We start from the raw sequence: 17,854 nt of genomic DNA on the forward strand, positions 1-17,854 counted from the left end.
TAAGGGTATCGACGTTTAGGCTTAGTAATTTCCTAACGATTCTTACGATTTTTAAGAGGATTAGCGGTTCTAGGCGTTACCTAAAGGATAGATTAATAATAATATCGCGTTAGGTTAGCTCGAAGGTATTTTTATTCCTTATATTCGGGCCCGTTTCGGTAATAAATAGGTTGTTTTAATTTACGACGGCTATAAATCGCATACCTACGACGCCTTTTTTACGCGTTATTTTTAAAATAAAATATAGCTCGTCTTTTACTAGCCTTACTATAGTTACGTCGTATAGGTTTTAGATATCGGGATATTCGGGTTATTAAAAAAACGGCTTAAAAGCCTCCTTAGGAAGAGCTAAAGTACGAATCTAAACCTATTGAACAGGAGCAGCGTGGGCACGCTGACGGAGGCACGAAACAAGGGCTATCCAACTGCCAACAACTGGCCCAGTGCCGATCAACCAAGATCACAGCTGTAAACAGCTGTAATCGGTTGATCGGCCAGCTGAAAACGGCAGCTAGGAAAGGGAGAGACTAGAAAAGCAAAGACGAGGATGGCTAGAAAGGCATAGCAAGAAACGAGTGAATGGCTATAGGTCGTAATATCTACAGGTCTAAGTCTAGCTAATGAAAATATAAGTACGCGACCCATATAAATATATATCGAAAAGGCTACGTAGCCTAGATCCACCGTACCACTATAGCCTCCCCAGTTCAATTAATCCGTAAGGAGTAATTAAACTCCTAATAGCAATAGGTACGGTAGCTCTCGTTCCTATTCAACCTAATCCTAATCCCGATTAACCCTAATCAACTAAAAGCTAGCTAGTTTAATCAAAGGCCAATAGGATAAGTCAGGTAAGTCAACTAGGAACGATTATAACAGCAATAAATAGGTAGTAGGGTAGGTAACTATAACCGTGCCTAACTATACCCGATCCTAATTAATCCCGAACCTATTTAATCGCTACTAACTAGGAGCTAAGCTAATTTAATTAACGATTAATAAGAAATAATAGGAAAGATTAGGAAAGGTCCGATAATAACTAGGCTAGCGGAGCTATAACCTATAAACTAACCTAATCAATCTATTCCTAATTAACCCTAATTAATTAGGAGCGAGCTAGGTCCATTAAGGCCATTAAGAAATAATAGGGATCCGTTAGGAAAACAGGAACTATAACGGGCAGGTAAAATAAGCGTAGCTCCCGTAAGAAACGAAAGAAATAATCCCATACGATATAACGTAATCTCCGTCCTTCTCGTCCATAGCTATCTTTTACCGATCCTTTTTAACTAATTCCTAATCCTATAAACTAATTAATATATCCTATTCATACCCGACTATTTCCGTTTCTAACTATTATTCGTATAACCGTTCTTATATTCGTCCGGCAGCATCTACCGGGCTTCCCTTAACCCTCGATCCCTTCCTTATACGTAGTTCTAGGGGCTCTCTAGGCTCTTCCTACTAACCATATATCGGTAAGGGCGACAAGAGGGATCTCCGGGCATTAACCTATAACTCGTTTCTTTCCTATAGCTATTTCTAGGCTATCTTATTCAATATCTATTCAATTCGTTCGTATCGGTATCGTTTATAGGTCTATCGCGCTAATCGGTAGGTCCCGATCAAGTTCGTAGGTATAAGGTCTATCGGTATCTTATTATAAGGGCATCGTAACACCTATCGGTTAAGGAGAAACCTCCCCAGGTACCGTAACTAACTAGTAGGGATAAAACAAGGGCGATCGGATAGCAAGCTTCTTGTAATTAAAATAAACTAATCGGTAAAGAACGGATGCCTTCAAGCTCGTACGAGGTTATAAAAAGAGGTAGTAGCGGTAACTTGGTCAGATTAACTAAGGGCGAAAAACTACCATCTAGGCACTTGAAAAACGACGACGGAACCAGATAAAAACGGGCATAGCTCCTTTAAAAGAGATAATTAAGAAACGAGGATAAGATAGATCCACTAATCGGCGAACGAGCTTTCAGGTAAGCTAATCAAAAGCTAATGGGAGGGCGTGGTTATTAATAGTCGCCATAATTATCTACCCTTCCCGTTAATCTAGCCACCTAAAAAGGCTCAATCCGAAAGCTACGAAAACAGCTCCTGATTAACTAAAAAACAGGGTATCTCCTAATCGTCGTATCCTAAACCTATTAACTACAAAACGGTCGATCAAAAGGTCGCTCCTAAGACTAGTAAGGTTACGGCTCGGGCTACTAGGTAGTCGCTACTAAACAGGAGCAGCGTAGGTACGCTAACGGAGGCACGAAATAAGGACTACCTAACTACTAATAACTAACCTAGTACCGATTAACCTAAGATTATAGCTATAAATAGCTATAATCGGTTAATCGGCCAGCTAAAAACGGCAGCTAGGAAAGGGGAACTAGAAAGGCAAAGACGAGGATAGCTAGAAAGGCATAGCAAGAAACGAGTAAATGGCTATAGGTCGTAATATCTATAGGTCTAAGTCTGGCTAATGAAAATATAAGTACGCGACTTATATAAATATACATCGAAAAGGCTACGTGGCCTAGATCCACCGCACCACTACACTATGCCCTACTAAGATCGATATATTAAAGGTATACCGATAGGCTAGGGTCGATATAATAACTTCTCGAACTATTAAAAGAGCTCAGAGGACCTCTGGAATTTATCCTAGAAACCGCGAGAAGCCGTTATCGTCGAGATTCGTAGTTATAAAGAATAAGGATATTCCTAGATCTCGGCCGAGACGATCGGAGGCATCGGAGGCTATCGAAAGGCCGAAAATACTTAATTTCCTAACGTTATTAGCTCTAGAATACGTTAATATATCCTTAAACGGCTAGGTATTACGAAACGCTACTTAACGGTTTATTCCTATTAATTCTAGGGCTAAGGCCGTATCGTAACGGTTATTTATTCGGAAAACTAGCGATGCCTTCGACCGATAGGCTAATACGATCGCGATTCTTATAACCTAACTTTAATATAAGACCGTTAAAAACGATAAGGCCATTACTAAGACGCGTAAAAAGGTATGCGTAACGCTAAGGAAGCGCTTCGTTCGTATAACGGATATACGGCGGGTAAAAAGGTCGTTAAAAGGCAGGGTAGTATATAAGGACGAGGCAAGCGACGAAGAGGTACTTAGAGAGGCTAAAACGGCGCTAAGAACGCCTAAAAACGAAGCATCGTAAGCAGAGGACTATATCGAGGTTATAACGCCGGAATTAAAGGGTTTTAATTAATTTTAGTAATATAAATAGCTTTAATTATTAACGTAGTAGTTACTAGGTAATGCTTAATTTAGGTAGCTCGTAGAGGGGTAACTCGTGGAGGGGTAGCCTAACTTAGCGATTGGACCCTGGCTTAACGAATACCGCTGTGTAATATTCGGCATGCAGATGCAGATGTGCGAAAACATCTGCCAAAACCCCACACGCAGTACTAGTTTGAGCTGTTACTGAGATATCAGTATATAGTGTCGAGGGTATTTGCAATGCGGTTATATCCTTACCATTTCCACCTTTAGGGGTACCGGTTGACTTTTCCAGTGCCAAGGCTACGTTTGCTCGACATGTAATTAACGAAAGCTAAAAGATAAATAGAATTAAAACGACTGAATAGGGCATATCTGTTATAGCTAGCGTGTGAGGAATAGACGGTACGGCTCCTTGAAGTAGAGCCTCATCTATGGTAGGACGCTGACTATTTACATTCTGGCTATCTCATCCATCCCTCCTCGGTCCTAAAATTTGCAGACGTCTGCGCGGAAAGTGCGATACCCGCCATAACCGACAGTTCTGTACGCCCATAAGCGCCATCCGTCTCCATGTCTCAAGGCCCGTTTCATTCCTTTGTTCCTTCGGAACTGCAAAATATCCTACCGTGGCGGTACAGAAGGCTTCGATATTTAAGGTTGGGTGAATATACTATTGGTGCCACTATGTTATTTGTATATGGGCCTATCGGTGTTGTTATCCTTGCCATCGTTCCGCCAAGTGAATGTAGGTAGGAAGAAGTATTGCCGAGTATTACTGCTAAGTAATATACTTAGGTATAGGTAGTTACTCAAGTGCATGCAGGGGCCCCGCTGGTGTTCTCTCTAACGTTCGGATCCCTCGGCCATTTGTGCCGTAAAGCTTATCGCAACCGCAGAGGGAGAAGCCGGTAAGGCCCTCGAGGCTCGCCTGTGGTAGGTCGAGCTTTGGCGTCAAATGGCCTACGTACTGATATAATATCTGATAAATCTGACTGCGTTCCGAAGTGGCTGACTAGTCGCAGCCGTACTCCAAGGTGGCTGGCTACTCTAGGATAGTACGTAACTGAATCATGGCATTGCTAGCCCGGGTGAGCGGGTGTCCTGTATCCGTTCTAGGCATGAGACATCGAGTATGGTATCGTTGCAGGGTATTAGCTACAGTAGATAAACCGGAAGAGGGGATCGACGGGCTACGTTGGACGAGATGCCGTCAGCTGGCCTCCTGAAACTCCGAACGCTCTAACCTCTCCATCTGATAGGATACGATAATGTAGATAGGTAAGCCTATATCTACAAGTGGTAGAATGTAGGCAGACGATCTACGTTTCACGCAACATCTGAAAATTGAAAGCTACTTCTGGATGGTTGTATTTCAGGTATATACCACTAGCCGTTAAATAATGTTGCCTCGTGTCTCTTTGAGCACCGTCCAAAGGTTGTCCGTCAAGTCTAATACGGCAGCCGGCAAGGGACCTTTCTGAATTAGGGATACCGTCTCAATTATCTGGCTCCTTTTACTTGCACCGAGAACGAGTCCGTCCTCCTCTGTCAATTCCGAATGATGAGACAGCCAGTGAGCAGCAACTTCTACTGGCGATAGGCCATGCGCTCTGACCTCTGCATCGAATATCTTCGTTGCACGGGTAAGATCTTCTGCACCAAAGATCCTCTGTACCGCCTTTCCGAGTGGGTTCTCGTCCCCGAAACGGGTGCCCGACTTTCGGTCGTTGACGAAGTTTCCGGTCAGGAATCCCGACGCAAGCCCTCTGTTTTGTTTTTATATGTCTTGTTGTTAACATCCTCACGTTTACGGACGCCCGGAGAGTCCGGTAGCAGAGCTTGGAAGCTTTAACATACCGGAAGGCATTGAAGGTCATCCCATGAGCACGCAAGATTGGCAGGAGTCGTGTCTCCATGCCTCGCGAGATAAGGCTATACTCACCCTGGTAACACAACGGCTTCACCCAGCCATTCTGCTCGCAAAGACGCAGAATTTGCTCGAGGGTTTCCGGGGAGGTGTTAGAAACCCCTCACTGCAATCAAGTTTAATTCGGCGTTATTCACGTGTTACGAGATATGGCAACGTACCGCCTTACAGTGACCTTGTGCTATCTGTTCGTTGGACCCTTGGATATGTTCTTCCAGTGGCGTCTTGGGGTCTGCTCAATGGGCATAGAGCACGTTCACCTAGTACCTCGGAGCGTAAGCCAGCCGGACATTAGTACGTCGCCATCGAGGGCGAGGAATCCGTATTGCCTACCCCCTCAGCCCTACGAAGACGATCTAGGCTATCATTAGCTGAACTAGCGACAGCTGAACGAGTCAGATCCCCGCTTCCATCGTTTCTCGTGTCCGTGAAAACTTTGGTATCGGCCAGGAAGTGCGAACTAAGCTCCTTGGCTTCGCCAATCAACTGTTCAGCACGCCCGGGGTTAAGCGGTGGATAGCGAGCACCTGAGTCGAGGTGGCTGATGTTGAGGTCTCGAAGGGTGCTGAGTAGGGCTCGGACGGACTCGACGTCTTGGAACTCGGTCAGGTCCATGCCGAACGAGGCAGTTCCAAAGATAATCTTGGGAGCCATTGCGGGATATAGAAATTCTGCGTTTGGGAAAGCCGGCTTGGGAAAATCAATCAAGATGTTGAAGCTCCAAACCACGGGCAGCATCACAGTGGGCGAAGCGGGGTAGCAGTCAGATAGTGGATGTGTTCTTCTTCCCACCCGGGTTTGTTCTTCCTCTTCCCCTACGCACAAAATGCGGGCTCGTACTACTCAATATATGACATACGATTACGCGTAGGTATTCTGTACATCTAGAGAGACCCCTTACATGGAGGTGCATGCGCCAACCTGAGTTGGTAGGGCAGAGTATTCCCTACGTGTACATGCCTAGTCCTGGAGTCCAGTCGAATACGTTAGAGGTCAGTAACAAAGGGATGCGCGTATTAGGAGCTTAGCAGAAATCCGGTCAGGTTACGGTCCCCCCCCTGCTGTTTATATTACGCACACCAAGCATCCTGTATCCTGTGTAGAAGCTCGGGCATGATAGTGCGACTATGTGAGTCAGGGCCGAAGACGATTCGATAACTACTACTCATACCAGTTAAGCACCGAGTGGCGAACGTGATAACGTGCAACCGTACGAACAAGTGTGCACAAAGGTACATATATCGAAACCAGGAATCTGGGATGAGATCACCCCGTACTATGCCTCAGGTTCAGGGTGCCATATCCTCTGGCCACCTTCCCTTCAACCCCGCCACGACTCTCTCTGATCTAGATCTGGACAAGTTGCTCTACGTTACCATGGACAAGCTTGGTATTATTGATTCTCCCGGCCCGTTTGCGGCTATCTATACTGTTCACCTCGATTACCTTGTTCAAATTGCGGTCGTATGTTCTCTGTGGTGGATTCTCGGCCAATGGATAAAGCTTCTTATGGCACACGATGGGAACAGGGAGATCCAGGTCCCGATCATTGGCCCTCGAGATACTCTCCGAGCGAGGTGGGAATTCTTCCACAACGCCGCGGCAATGTTGAACGAGGGTTACAGTAGGGTATGTTTCCCTCTTGAATCGGACTGCACCCAGCGCTTCTCACAGGGACTAGTACAAAGACAGAGTCTTCAAGCTATCATCTCACGACACTGTGGTGATCCCGAGGAAATATGTTGCGGAGCTGAAAAGCCTCCCCGATGAGAAGCTCAGTTCAATTCAAGCAAATATCGACGTAGGTTCAACCAGAATTCTTCCCATGCAAGTGATTAACGTCGTCAGAATTTCGAGGGTCTTTATTCCACCACTGCAATACTGCTTGAGGGAAACCTACATACTAGAGTGCTTCAGAGCCGACTTACACCGAGGCTCCGCCACCACGTGCCAATTGTTCAAGAAGTATTGGCAAGAAATCTTCCCGAGGAGCTTCCCGTCGACAAAGGTCAGCTATACTGCGAAAGCATCCGATCCCGCTTACCGTATCTCTAATCATATCACGGTGATAGGCGAATACAGGAGTTTCGAGGCTTTCGATCTGGTGCTTCGCCTCGTTTCGTTCATTGCAGCCAGACATTTCGTTGGCCCACCACTATGTGAAGACGAAGAGTGGTTATCGACAGCCTTGACCTACACAGAGAATGTGTTCAAAACCATCATATTTCTTCGCATCTTCCCTGACTGGGCAAAACCGATCGTTGCCCTTTTCATACCGTATTCTTACAAGGTCTCGTGGGCATTGCGAAAAGCCAAGCGCATCGTCATTCCTCAGATTCTAAAGCGACGTGAAGAAGAACGTAATAACCCGGATTACCAAAAGCCTGAGGATTTCCTTCAGTACCTGATGGACGGTTCTGACGAATACAGTGGCCGCCCGGATAAGCTGGCCCATCGTCTGCTGATTCTGACCCTAGCAGCTGTTCATACGACCTCCATGGCTGCGACACAGACCTTATTCGATTTGTGTGCCCATCCTGAGTACATTGACGTATTAAGGCAGGAGGTCTTAGACGTCCTGAAAGATCACGACGGCTACAAGAAACAGACTTTGACGAATTTCAAGAAGATGGACAGCTTCATGCGAGAATCGCAGCGACTGAACCCGCCCAGTCTACGTAAGCGACCCCGAATACTTAGCGATGACTTGCTAACGGTTCAGTCGGGTTTAAACGCGCTGTACGAGAGCCTCTGACGCTATCTGATGGTACCCATCTTCCTAAGGGGGCACACCTGATGGTTGCAATATCCCCAGTAGTGTTTGACCCTGAGGTAATTCTGGAGCCTCATCGCTTCGACGGGCTTCGGCATTACAACGAGCGTTCACAGCCAGGAGAGAGTCTGCGACACCAGTTCATAACCACAAGCGACCACAACCTGCATTTTGGTCACGGAAAATTTGCTTGCCCCGGGCGCTTTCTAGCGGGAAACTCGATAAAAATGATCGTCTCGAATATCCTCCTCCGGTACGATTTCCGTTTCCCGGACGGTACCAAAGAGAGACCCCCTAATATGCGTGTACACGAATACGTATTCCCCAATCCAGAGGCTCACATTGAGTTCAAATTGAGGGACGAAATATCCCACTGGGTTCCCAAGGAGGATGGGCGTAGTGGCTAGGGCACGATTATGGAGAGTGAGAATTTACATACTACTACTACTACTACTACTACTACTACTACTACTACTACTACAATTTTTGTACTTGGATGGTAAATTGAGCTAATGCCAACTTTGATAAATGGTGACAGATGTTTATTGCTACATTTTATGTAGGAAATTCTACCCGTTAATAATACAAGCCTCTATTATCTACAAGTCGTAAAATGTTGCCGTCTACGTTTTACGCAACACTATTATCATACTGAACGTCAGTCGTGGACTATGGAGGAAAGTGTGTGCAACTTTCATCAGTTATCTCCATTCTCGCACTCTGCCCTGCAGCACGGACTGTTAAGGCCTCCAGTGCTTCATCTCCTTCGCTTGTACTAGCTGTGTTGCGATCGTCGTCTTATCGCTGTGGCGTTCCTCGCCGCCAGTCCTAAATTTCTACTTGAATGTGTATCCGCACCAACACCAGGCCGTCGTCCCGATACACAGTTTCAGTCACTAGAAGTCTCGTGAGGATATTAGCTACCTAAGAGGCAATACGTGCCTTGGTGGCTATTGCACGGTAGTCCGATGGAGATGCTCCATCTAGCATGTTCTAACATCTCTCCCAGAGAAGCACATTGCCATTGTATCGGGTCCCTCTGTAGGTGTACCTGTATGTTCATGGCCGTATCAGCTTAGCTTGGGTCTTCAAGGGGAAGAGCCAACTCCCTGTTTTAACTCTCATTCATTAACAACTTTCTGTATGATGAGCTCTAGAAGGCCTAGTAACTGGCAAGTCTATTTTGGAAGCAAGCCGTATTATATATGAATTGCCTCTAATTGTCTTTAGCACTTGATCGCAAGTTTCATGACACTTGCCTTGTTTATACGATATATGCACTTGAGTAACTATCACGTAGCTGGAACTACGTGCGCGAGAGCGCGTGCGAGGAGCTATTTCACGAGCAACGAGCAACGGGAGGAGGAGCAAAAGGTCAAAAGGTCTTGTTCTGTCTAAGAAGTAGCTAAAGGAATGGCAGGCAACGGGAGCGAATATATAGGAGCTCCTGTTGCTGAGGTAAGCAACGAAGAGGTGTAACCTCTACGTGACAGTAATTCTATTGGTCACATCTATATAAGCACACGACCATGGGGTTGACGGAGTTGTTCATCAGGAGTCTCTCTCCATGGACACTTACGACTATTCCCTTGGTTTTCGTCGTCGTGCTGGCATCTACCCACACCGTCATCAGATTATATGATGAACACATCCGACTCAGGGCACCCAGGGTGGGAAAAAACCCATGGATTTGGGGACTTTGGCGATCCCGTGCGTATTTCGCACGGAACAGCAAGGATCTCACTCACTACGGCTATGATGCGTACAAAGACTCAATATACCGAATACAAACGGGCGATATGGAGCGCCTAGTAGTTGCAAACAGCTACTTGAATGAGCTACGGAAACTTCCAGATACCCGCCTAAGTAGCAAAGTGGCAGTTGTAGAGAGGAACCTAGGATGGTATAACGGTGTGGATATCATCCTGAAGAGCACTTCCCATGTGGATGTCTGCCGTGTCCAGCTTGTCCAGAATCTCGGTAGGCTTCAGAACGCGGGCACCTGATGGCACGGCTAATAAATACTAGGCAGAGTTGTTGACGGCCTAGTAGCCGAGCTTGACAACGTATTCCGACTCGAGCTGACGGCATGCTTTGAGGACCGAGGTGAGTTTTACATCCCTGAGGCTTCAAACAACACCCAGTGGTCTATCCGGCTAACATAGCAGACTTTTATAACGCGTCCAAAACTATTCTGCATATCGTCAATCGCAGTATTGCTAAGACTATCGTCGGCGAACCTTTATGCGACCGGGACGAATGGCTTAGCACTAGTTTAAAGACGACTGTGAATACTGGCATGCTGACGGACAGGTTGAGAAAATTGCCTGTTCTAGTTCGCCCACTGGTAAGCCCTTATACGGCTTCGGGAAAGGCGTTGAAAGAGGGTTTGGAAGTAGCGCGAAGATTACTTTCGGAGGAGATCACCGAGAACAGGCGACGCGGTGGAGAAAGGACCGATATCTTGCAGTGGCTTATTGACCGCCACGACGCTGACGACGTTGGTATTCAATTTCTAACCAACCAAGTCCTGTTTATCACTACGGCTGCCACCCGATCAACCGCAGCCTCAATAGTACACACCACCTTTGATCTTCTAGCCTATCCGCAGTACCAGAACATACTTCGCCACGATATCGAGGATGCTTTGATGAGGAGCGGCGGATGGAGTCTCGAGGCGCTCCATGGGATGGAGAGACTGGACAGCTTCATCAAAGAATCGCAGCGGCTCAACCATCACCCTCTTTGTGAGTCCCTATGGTTTCGCTCACCAGCACTGCTGGCCCGTTTCTTTAGCCCAATACTGCAAGGTCGCAACCAGCAACCAGAACCTGACCATCACAGTGTCCTTCAACCGGAAGGTGCAGAGTTCCATCACCCTTAAAGATGGCCTCACTATCCCTGCGGGCACTTTCATCTCGGTGCCAAGTTACTGGGCGGCTAGGGACCCTGATATCCATCTAAACGGCTCTGAGTTCCACCCCTGGTATTGGTTCGACTTACGGTAGGATGCCAAGCGCCGGGGAGAGAGCATCACACCTTTTTTGGCCAGCAGTACGAGTCCAACAAACTTGTACTGGGGCTATGGGCGGAATGAATGCCCCGGTCGTTTTATGGCGGCCGTGGAGATAAAACTTCTCGTGGCGTGGATGCTACGAAACTTCGACGTAACCTTTCCGCCGGGCCAGACAGGCCGGCCAGAGAACCTGTTCGTCGACGAACGAGTACGTCCATGTCCAACCCAAGAGGTCGGCTTTCGAAGGCTCCGATAGATAATCCCACGTAAGCATCTGGCGTTGCACGGTTGGGCGGTTGGGCTAACGCTGCTGCGATAGTGGTAAACGATTTATCCCCATTAAAAGCCGGAAAGAAATCGGAAAAGTCTGAAATTTACTTACGTAATTAATCAACTGAATTGAATTAACATATGAATTTTTTAAATTTTTTGCTTACTATTATAAGAAATTATTTACGATTTAAGGTTTTTTGAAACTATATTAATAGTTTCCTATATAATTTATTAGTAAATCTATTAACTCTGCTTTATATTAGCCTCTTGACCTATTTTTTTTACTGTAATAAAATGAGCCTATTATCTAATTTTTTATAGTATAAATAAAAGAACGGTTAATATTACGTAATCTTTCTTATTTATATTTTTCTGATTTTTATTAAATTAAATAAGTTTTAAAAACGTTAATTGTTAGGGTTCTTTTTTAAACCCTCTTTGTATGGAAAAATAGGATAGTCGGAAAGGTGGAATTCTTACTGTAAAAATAGGTACGATTTTAAAAAGTTTTAACCTGTTTAAAAACATGGTTTTTTGAAATAATAAATTAAACAAAAACGAAATCAGAAAATAAAAATATCAATACTTAATACTTGCTATTTTTCTATTTATAATATAAAGAATTAAGTAATAGACCTACTTTATTACCGTGAAAAAAATAGGTAAAGACGTTAATATAAGTATAGTTAATAGATTTACTAATAAATTATATGGAAAACTATTAATATAGTTTCGAAAAACCTTAAATCGTGAATAATCTCTTATATTAGTAGGCAGAAAATTTGGAAAATTCATATGTTGATTGAATTAAGTTGATTGATTACGTAAGTAAATTTAGACTTTTCTTAACTTTTTTCGGCTTTTTACGAGGATAAATCGTTTGTATGTAAACCTATATAAAATACCCGGCTCGCGAAGGGGTGGCTTGCAGAGGGGTGGTCTAGCTTAGTTTTCGTACTGTCAATGATTTCGGACTTATCAGCTTTTATGGAAGCACCCGCGAGCAAACTAACATCCTCCTTCACGGGCTAGCCTTTCAGCTACCCCTTCACGGGCTAGCCCTTCAGCTACCCCTTCACGGACTACCCGAATTGAGCATCACTTTAGGAGCAATAACGTCACTGTAGCATTGGGAATACGGCAACAAGTATGGTTAGTGGACTTTATGCAGATGTTGCGGGTTTTAACAGACTTCAACGCCAGGGTGGGATGCAATGGAGTGCATTTATCACAGTTGGAGGATTCAAAATGCGTAAGCCGAGAGACAAGCCCAGAAACGGCAGTTCTACGGACATTCGTGGGGGGGAAATGTACCGGCACAAGGGACTATTATCGCTGTCTGCGGCACGGATGTAGTAATATTCCATGGATTTTGTTACATCATGTACGTCCAACATCGACTCAAGGTTGGGTCAACCTGAAAGATGTTAGTCCTCACAACAGGTTGACTCTTTGGGCGGCATTTGGGGCAACACAATCACAATTCTCATGTCAAGGCGTGGTTGATGAAAACCGATCACCAACGTGCGGATCACCGACATTGAGCAATCTACAACAGAAGATGGGCAACATACAGGTGCTAATGAAGCCTAGTTCTCCTTATACAGCGCTAGCACGACTTGGCGGCTTCTAAAGATGTTCATGGTGTTATACCTCGATATCTCTTACACTTGGCACCTGGAGGAGTACATTGTATCTGTTCGTACCTTTACGCCATCGTACGAGCGAGGTCACAATGTCTTCCGATCGCCTGTAGCATTCAGGTAACCCCAGATACAACGGTTCTGGCCCAGCTAATGTTATTTTCCCATGGGGGCATTTGGGTAGACTCCAGTCTGTCCGATGGCACAAGATCAGCTGCTGAACTCCTCATATTAAAATATCACGCCGAAGTGATGATCGAGGAGGTCAACAAATGGACGCTCACTGATGATTTCATGCTCCCGAGAAGCTTCGAGCACCAATTAGCAGAATGAATGAACAGCTCTTGGGGTTCGGCATGGCTCAGCTCAGTTCTGACGCCAAGTCGCTTATTCAAGAGTGCCTGAGGGGCTACGATGAATCATTCGGCTCCGGCTCGATGAGCTGCACAATCTACGATACGGCCTGGGTGTCTCTAGTTGTAAAGGTCGTCCATGGAAAGAAGCAATGGTTATTTCCCGAATGCTTTCATTACATTCTCGCCGCACAGTCGGACGACGGGAGCTGGAAGACCGGGAACACCCCACAGATCGATGGGATTTTGAACACGGCGGCTTCGTTGCTCTCTCTTCTAAGACACAAGAGAGAGCCACTCCAGATTCAGGAAGTCTCCCTGGAAGACGTTACTGCACGAATTTCTAAGGGAATAGCGTCTCTGAAATTACAGTTGGTCTCATGGTCTGTTTCGGCAACACGGCATGTTGGATTTGAGATACTCGTCCCGGCCCTCTTTAAGTATCTACGACAAGAGGACCCCTCTATTTCGTTCAGCTTCGACGGAAAGGAAGCCCTGAAGCGGCTGAGTTCTCAGAAGAAATCCAAGATAAGCACTGCATCTCTCTATGGTAGTCGAATGAATACAGGGATCCACTCTCTCGAGGCTTTTATTGGCGACATAGACTTTGATCGAGTCTCGCACCACAAGGTCTCAGGTTCCATGATGGCATCTCCCTCCTCCACGGCCGCATACCTGATGAATACCTCAGAATGGGACGATGAAGCGGAAGTCTATATTCGCCGCGTGATCGAATCTGGGAGCGGCCGTGGAAGTGGTGGTGTCCCCAGTGCTTATCCCTCCAATTATTTCGAATGGACATGGGTATGAGAATTTCCTGCAAATCCTCTCCGGGCTTATATCTAACACGTTATGGCTGTTAGATCTTGTCAACTTTATTGAAGGCAGGCTTTCAGTTTTCAGATCTCGAGTCACCCCAGTTAAATACAGTCACACAAATTCTCAGACGAGCCTTCGATGAGGGAGGGGGCGTGATCGGGTTTGGTAAGACTGCCTTGGAAATTATCAGCGCGTGATACTGTTGAAACTCATAACTATTAGCCTCGCACCTCGGGGCAGATGTGGACGACACAGCGAAGGGAATCATTGTCCTAAACAGCCTCGGGTATTCTATCAGTCCCCAAAAGATGATCGACATATTCGCAACAAACGACCATTTTCGAACATATCCCTCCGAAAGAGACCCCAGCTTTAGCGCCAACTGCAACGTTCTGTCGGCCTTGGTTCATCTGCCAGATGTAACACTTCACTCCAAACAAGTTCTCAAGGCCGTAGCATTCTTATGCAACTACTGGTGGGCCTGTGATGGCAGAGTCAAAGACAAATGGGCATGTGTTCTCGATATCCAGGATTGAGATGCTTTTGAGGATCTGACCATTCACAGAACTCGAGTCACCTCTACTCGTCCCATCTTCTGGTGCAAGCTTTGGTTGATTTCATAGAGGCAACAGAGCAGGGTAGACTTCCGTCGCTATCCGACAACGCTTTAGAGTCTAGAGTATACATTGCTATCTTCCAGGCCTGTCTCAGGACCCTGCTCGAACAACAAGACGACGGCTCATGGAACAGCTCCATTGAGGAGAGCTCATACGGGATCCTAATTCTCTCTCAGGCTCGTCGGATGCGTTTCTTTGATGATCTGCGGGAGCCACTATCCCTCGCTCTGACGCGTGGCATCGGGTTCCTTCGATCACATGATATCTACACGCCCGACCATATCTGGATTGAGAAGGTCAGCTACGGCTGTCTTATGCTGACCAGGTGCTATGCAATAGCAGCATTAAAGGTATCGACCGGTCCTCCTGGGTCCCGCGTGGGATTCCGCGTCCAGGACGAGACTTCAAGAAAGATACGTCACGCTATATCGCTATTCCAAGGGACGCCGTTGTTCATCAACTCTCCTCAATGGCATATACAGGCGTCGATGCTGGAAGGAGCGTTGTTCCACCCCCTGCTGCTCTCCTATAAACCTAACATCTTTCCACGAAAGGGCATGGACGAAGCCAAGTATTTCCACATTGTTCCGTTTACCTGGACGAGCTGCAACAACCGCTCGTGCACGTTTGCCTCCGCTTCATTCCTATACGATATGATGGTAATATCATTGCTCAATTACGAAGTCGACGAGTTTATGGAATCCGTGCCTGGACCTGAGTTCCAAGGGAACATACCTGGCCTCCGCGCACTGATCAGTGACCTATTCGTGGAGGACTACAGTAGTCCATATAACGGTCTTAGGTCGTTATCATTACCCTCCAATGGTCATTCCTCGAGATGTCGTGACACCAATGGAGCTGCCTGTTCGACAGAAATCAAGGGTGCTACAGCAGGTGCACTAAATCGTACCTTGGACGTCCAAGGCGTTAATTACCAACAAGTCGCCGAACCTCTTTCGTCATTTGTGGCTTATGTTTTAGAGCACCAGTCAGTAGTTGCAGCCAGTGACTGGGACCGCAAGAACCTTCAACGTGAACTCAAGACTTACCTTTTGGCGCACGTCACCCAAGCGGAAGAGAACATACGACTCGGCAACCAAAATAATACGGAAACCTATGCCGCGGTACAACAGAGCTTTGCTGACTGGGTGCGGACAACTTCGTCCGATCACACATCGTGTCCGTACTCGTTTGCCTTCGTTACATGTCTTTTGTCTTCTACTCTCGCGGGCGGTAAGGACTGCTTCCCCACAGTTCAGGAGAAGTATCTCGCAGCGGCATTTTGTCGGCACCTTGCCATCATGTGTCGCATGTACAACGACTACGGCTCCTTGAGCCGAGACCAGGCCGAGAGGAACCTGAACTCTCTCAACTTTCCCGAGTTTGAGGAGCCCGGCTTGAACTTCAAGAATTCCAACGCGGCCTTAGGTGTCGTAGAGGCAAGGAAGCGAGCCTTATTCGAGCTTGCCGAGTACGAACGGTTCTGCTTAGGAGAGGCGCTTAGCCGGCTTGAAAAGGAGAGTAAGCCACAAGAAACAGGGATGGAGGAGCCCGAATCGCCAAGCAATCGTCGCAAAGCTATTCTACGTCTGTTTAGGGATGTGACGGACCTGTATGGGCAAATTTACGTTCTCCGAGATATCGCAAGTAGTAAGGTGGTGCGATGATTTACGGTCTGGGTTTTGTTCGTAGTGCTGTTTCTCTTATCTTCTGCCAGCACCAGGATCCACTATGTGCTGGCTTTTCCTTTCTTCAGATCCGTTCCTTTTCAGCTCCTCTTTTATAATACTGTTTTCAGATGCATACCAAGAACCACAAAATCAAGTTATTTATCGAGTACCTACATAGAAGTAGTAACATGCTTCCTAATCTGAAGGCATACCTGGATAGGTTAGGCTGCTAACAGGTACTCCCATGATTGCTGTGCTAATATTTCTACATTCTGATTCAGTCATGTTTCCTTTTGCTATTGCAAACGTTGCGTTGCAGGGATAACTTTTGTCATGAATAGGGGTAAATGTCACGGGATAACAGGCCAGGGACAAGAGCAATAGCCTTCCCTCTATCTACGGGCTACGACAGACTTTCGGTTTAGCAAGCGGCAATATTTATATCAGGTCGCTACACGGATACCGTCTAGAAGCCGCTCTCATATGTAGCCCCCTCATAAGGATCTACTAGATATTATTACATGTTCAGCCTAGTACGATAAGCTTCATCGTGATCTAGCACGCCCACCACTTTCGAGAGAGCACGCAGTCTCATAAAGCATCGTTCGAATTCATGTACGATGGTGTGCCGCGGCTCCCGGACACGGTCGTCTCTCCATAACGAACGCGTATAGCGAAAATACGTTAGACTCTCGGTCATGACCAGAAGTCACCTTGGGAGAGCCTTCTCTTGGAAAGTCCATCTGTGCTGGTCCCAAGTCGATTGCGACGTCATCGTAGAGACTTTAGCAGTGGCTATAGAAAATCGCAGGTACCTTATCCCAAGGGAGGGACTAGTGAGCCGAGTAGTCGAATCAGTTTCAACGCCAGGATTGGGGTCGTCAGCACTGCTGGCGTCAGCATTTGCAATGGCCAGGACGGTACCAGCGTAAATCTCATCCATATGAACAATTTACTCATCTTTATCCTTCTCGGAGGCTTGGATAACGCATAGGGTGTCGACCCGGAGATAACGCCCTCCTAATCTGTGGCACATCGTCATCGCGTCTCTGATGGTAAATGGGACCCCTGGCAGATTGGAAAGCGCCATTGGTTTGATTAGATCGTTGTACGTAGAACTGTTCAAGGAGAGCTGTCTTGCGTTGCCCCAGACGTAACTCAAAGCGATGCAGCGACACCGCTCTGGTGCCTCTCTGATGAAGGCGTTCACAAGATCGATAAGGCGGAGTGTGAATCCTCGACGGCATGATGAGGTGTTCGGCCGACACACCGTCCCATGATCTGGATGGCATTTCAATAGCCAAGTCTGGATCAAAGAAAAGTCTTGCCGGGTGGACATGGCCGCAGGTGTGAGAAGCGGACACTGTAGCGACGGGCCTGCTAGTTGAATGCAATGGTTATACACGACGCCTGGCTCCATTTTCTCAAGCGACCCAATTGAAGTGACCTGATCAAATCCACGGTGCGGCCGCCACCGTCGTGGCTCGCCCACAAAAATGTGAAGACG

The 17,854-nt window shown here is 46.6% G+C and overlaps 4 protein-coding genes across 4 annotated transcripts; 3 read left to right on the forward strand and 1 right to left on the reverse strand.

Annotated features, from left to right (window-relative positions):
- Positions 1 to 4,649: 4,649 nt before the first annotated feature.
- GGS23DRAFT_606759 (putative oxidoreductase) lies at positions 4,650 to 5,837 on the reverse strand (the record flags this gene model as incomplete). Its single annotated transcript, XM_051519941.1, has 4 exons — positions 4,650 to 5,022; positions 5,114 to 5,285; positions 5,353 to 5,407; positions 5,517 to 5,837. 4 exons carry the CDS (start codon positions 5,835 to 5,837, stop codon positions 4,650 to 4,652), a joined length of 921 nt encoding a protein of 306 aa, XP_051369471.1.
- Positions 5,838 to 6,692: 855 nt separating this feature from the next.
- GGS23DRAFT_606760 (putative cytochrome P450 monooxygenase) lies at positions 6,693 to 8,363 on the forward strand (the record flags this gene model as incomplete). The annotated part of the gene is made up of 5 exons (XM_051519942.1): positions 6,693 to 6,812; positions 6,865 to 6,984; positions 7,032 to 7,191; positions 7,256 to 7,861; positions 7,906 to 8,363. The coding sequence occupies 5 exons, from the start codon at positions 6,693 to 6,695 to the stop codon at positions 8,361 to 8,363; spliced, it is 1,464 nt and encodes a 487-aa protein (XP_051369472.1).
- A 1,122-nt stretch (positions 8,364 to 9,485) lies between these two features.
- On the forward strand, positions 9,486 to 11,228 carry GGS23DRAFT_606761 (cytochrome P450; the record flags this gene model as incomplete). The annotated part of the gene is made up of 5 exons (XM_051519943.1): positions 9,486 to 9,936; positions 9,985 to 10,062; positions 10,122 to 10,703; positions 10,801 to 10,960; positions 11,009 to 11,228. The coding sequence occupies 5 exons, from the start codon at positions 9,486 to 9,488 to the stop codon at positions 11,226 to 11,228; spliced, it is 1,491 nt and encodes a 496-aa protein (XP_051369473.1).
- Positions 11,229 to 13,244: 2,016 nt separating this feature from the next.
- On the forward strand, positions 13,245 to 16,344 carry GGS23DRAFT_606762 (Copalyl diphosphate synthase; the record flags this gene model as incomplete). The annotated part of the gene is made up of 4 exons (XM_051519944.1): positions 13,245 to 14,045; positions 14,105 to 14,225; positions 14,283 to 14,569; positions 14,626 to 16,344. 4 exons carry the CDS (start codon positions 13,245 to 13,247, stop codon positions 16,342 to 16,344), a joined length of 2,928 nt encoding a protein of 975 aa, XP_051369474.1.
- Between the last annotated feature and the right edge of the window lie 1,510 nt (positions 16,345 to 17,854).

Source organism: Durotheca rogersii, assembly GCF_024521655.1.
Source record: "Durotheca rogersii strain YMJ 92031201 chromosome Unknown GGS23scaffold_22, whole genome shotgun sequence".
Classification (NCBI taxonomy): Eukaryota; Fungi; Ascomycota; class Sordariomycetes; order Xylariales; family Xylariaceae; genus Durotheca; species Durotheca rogersii.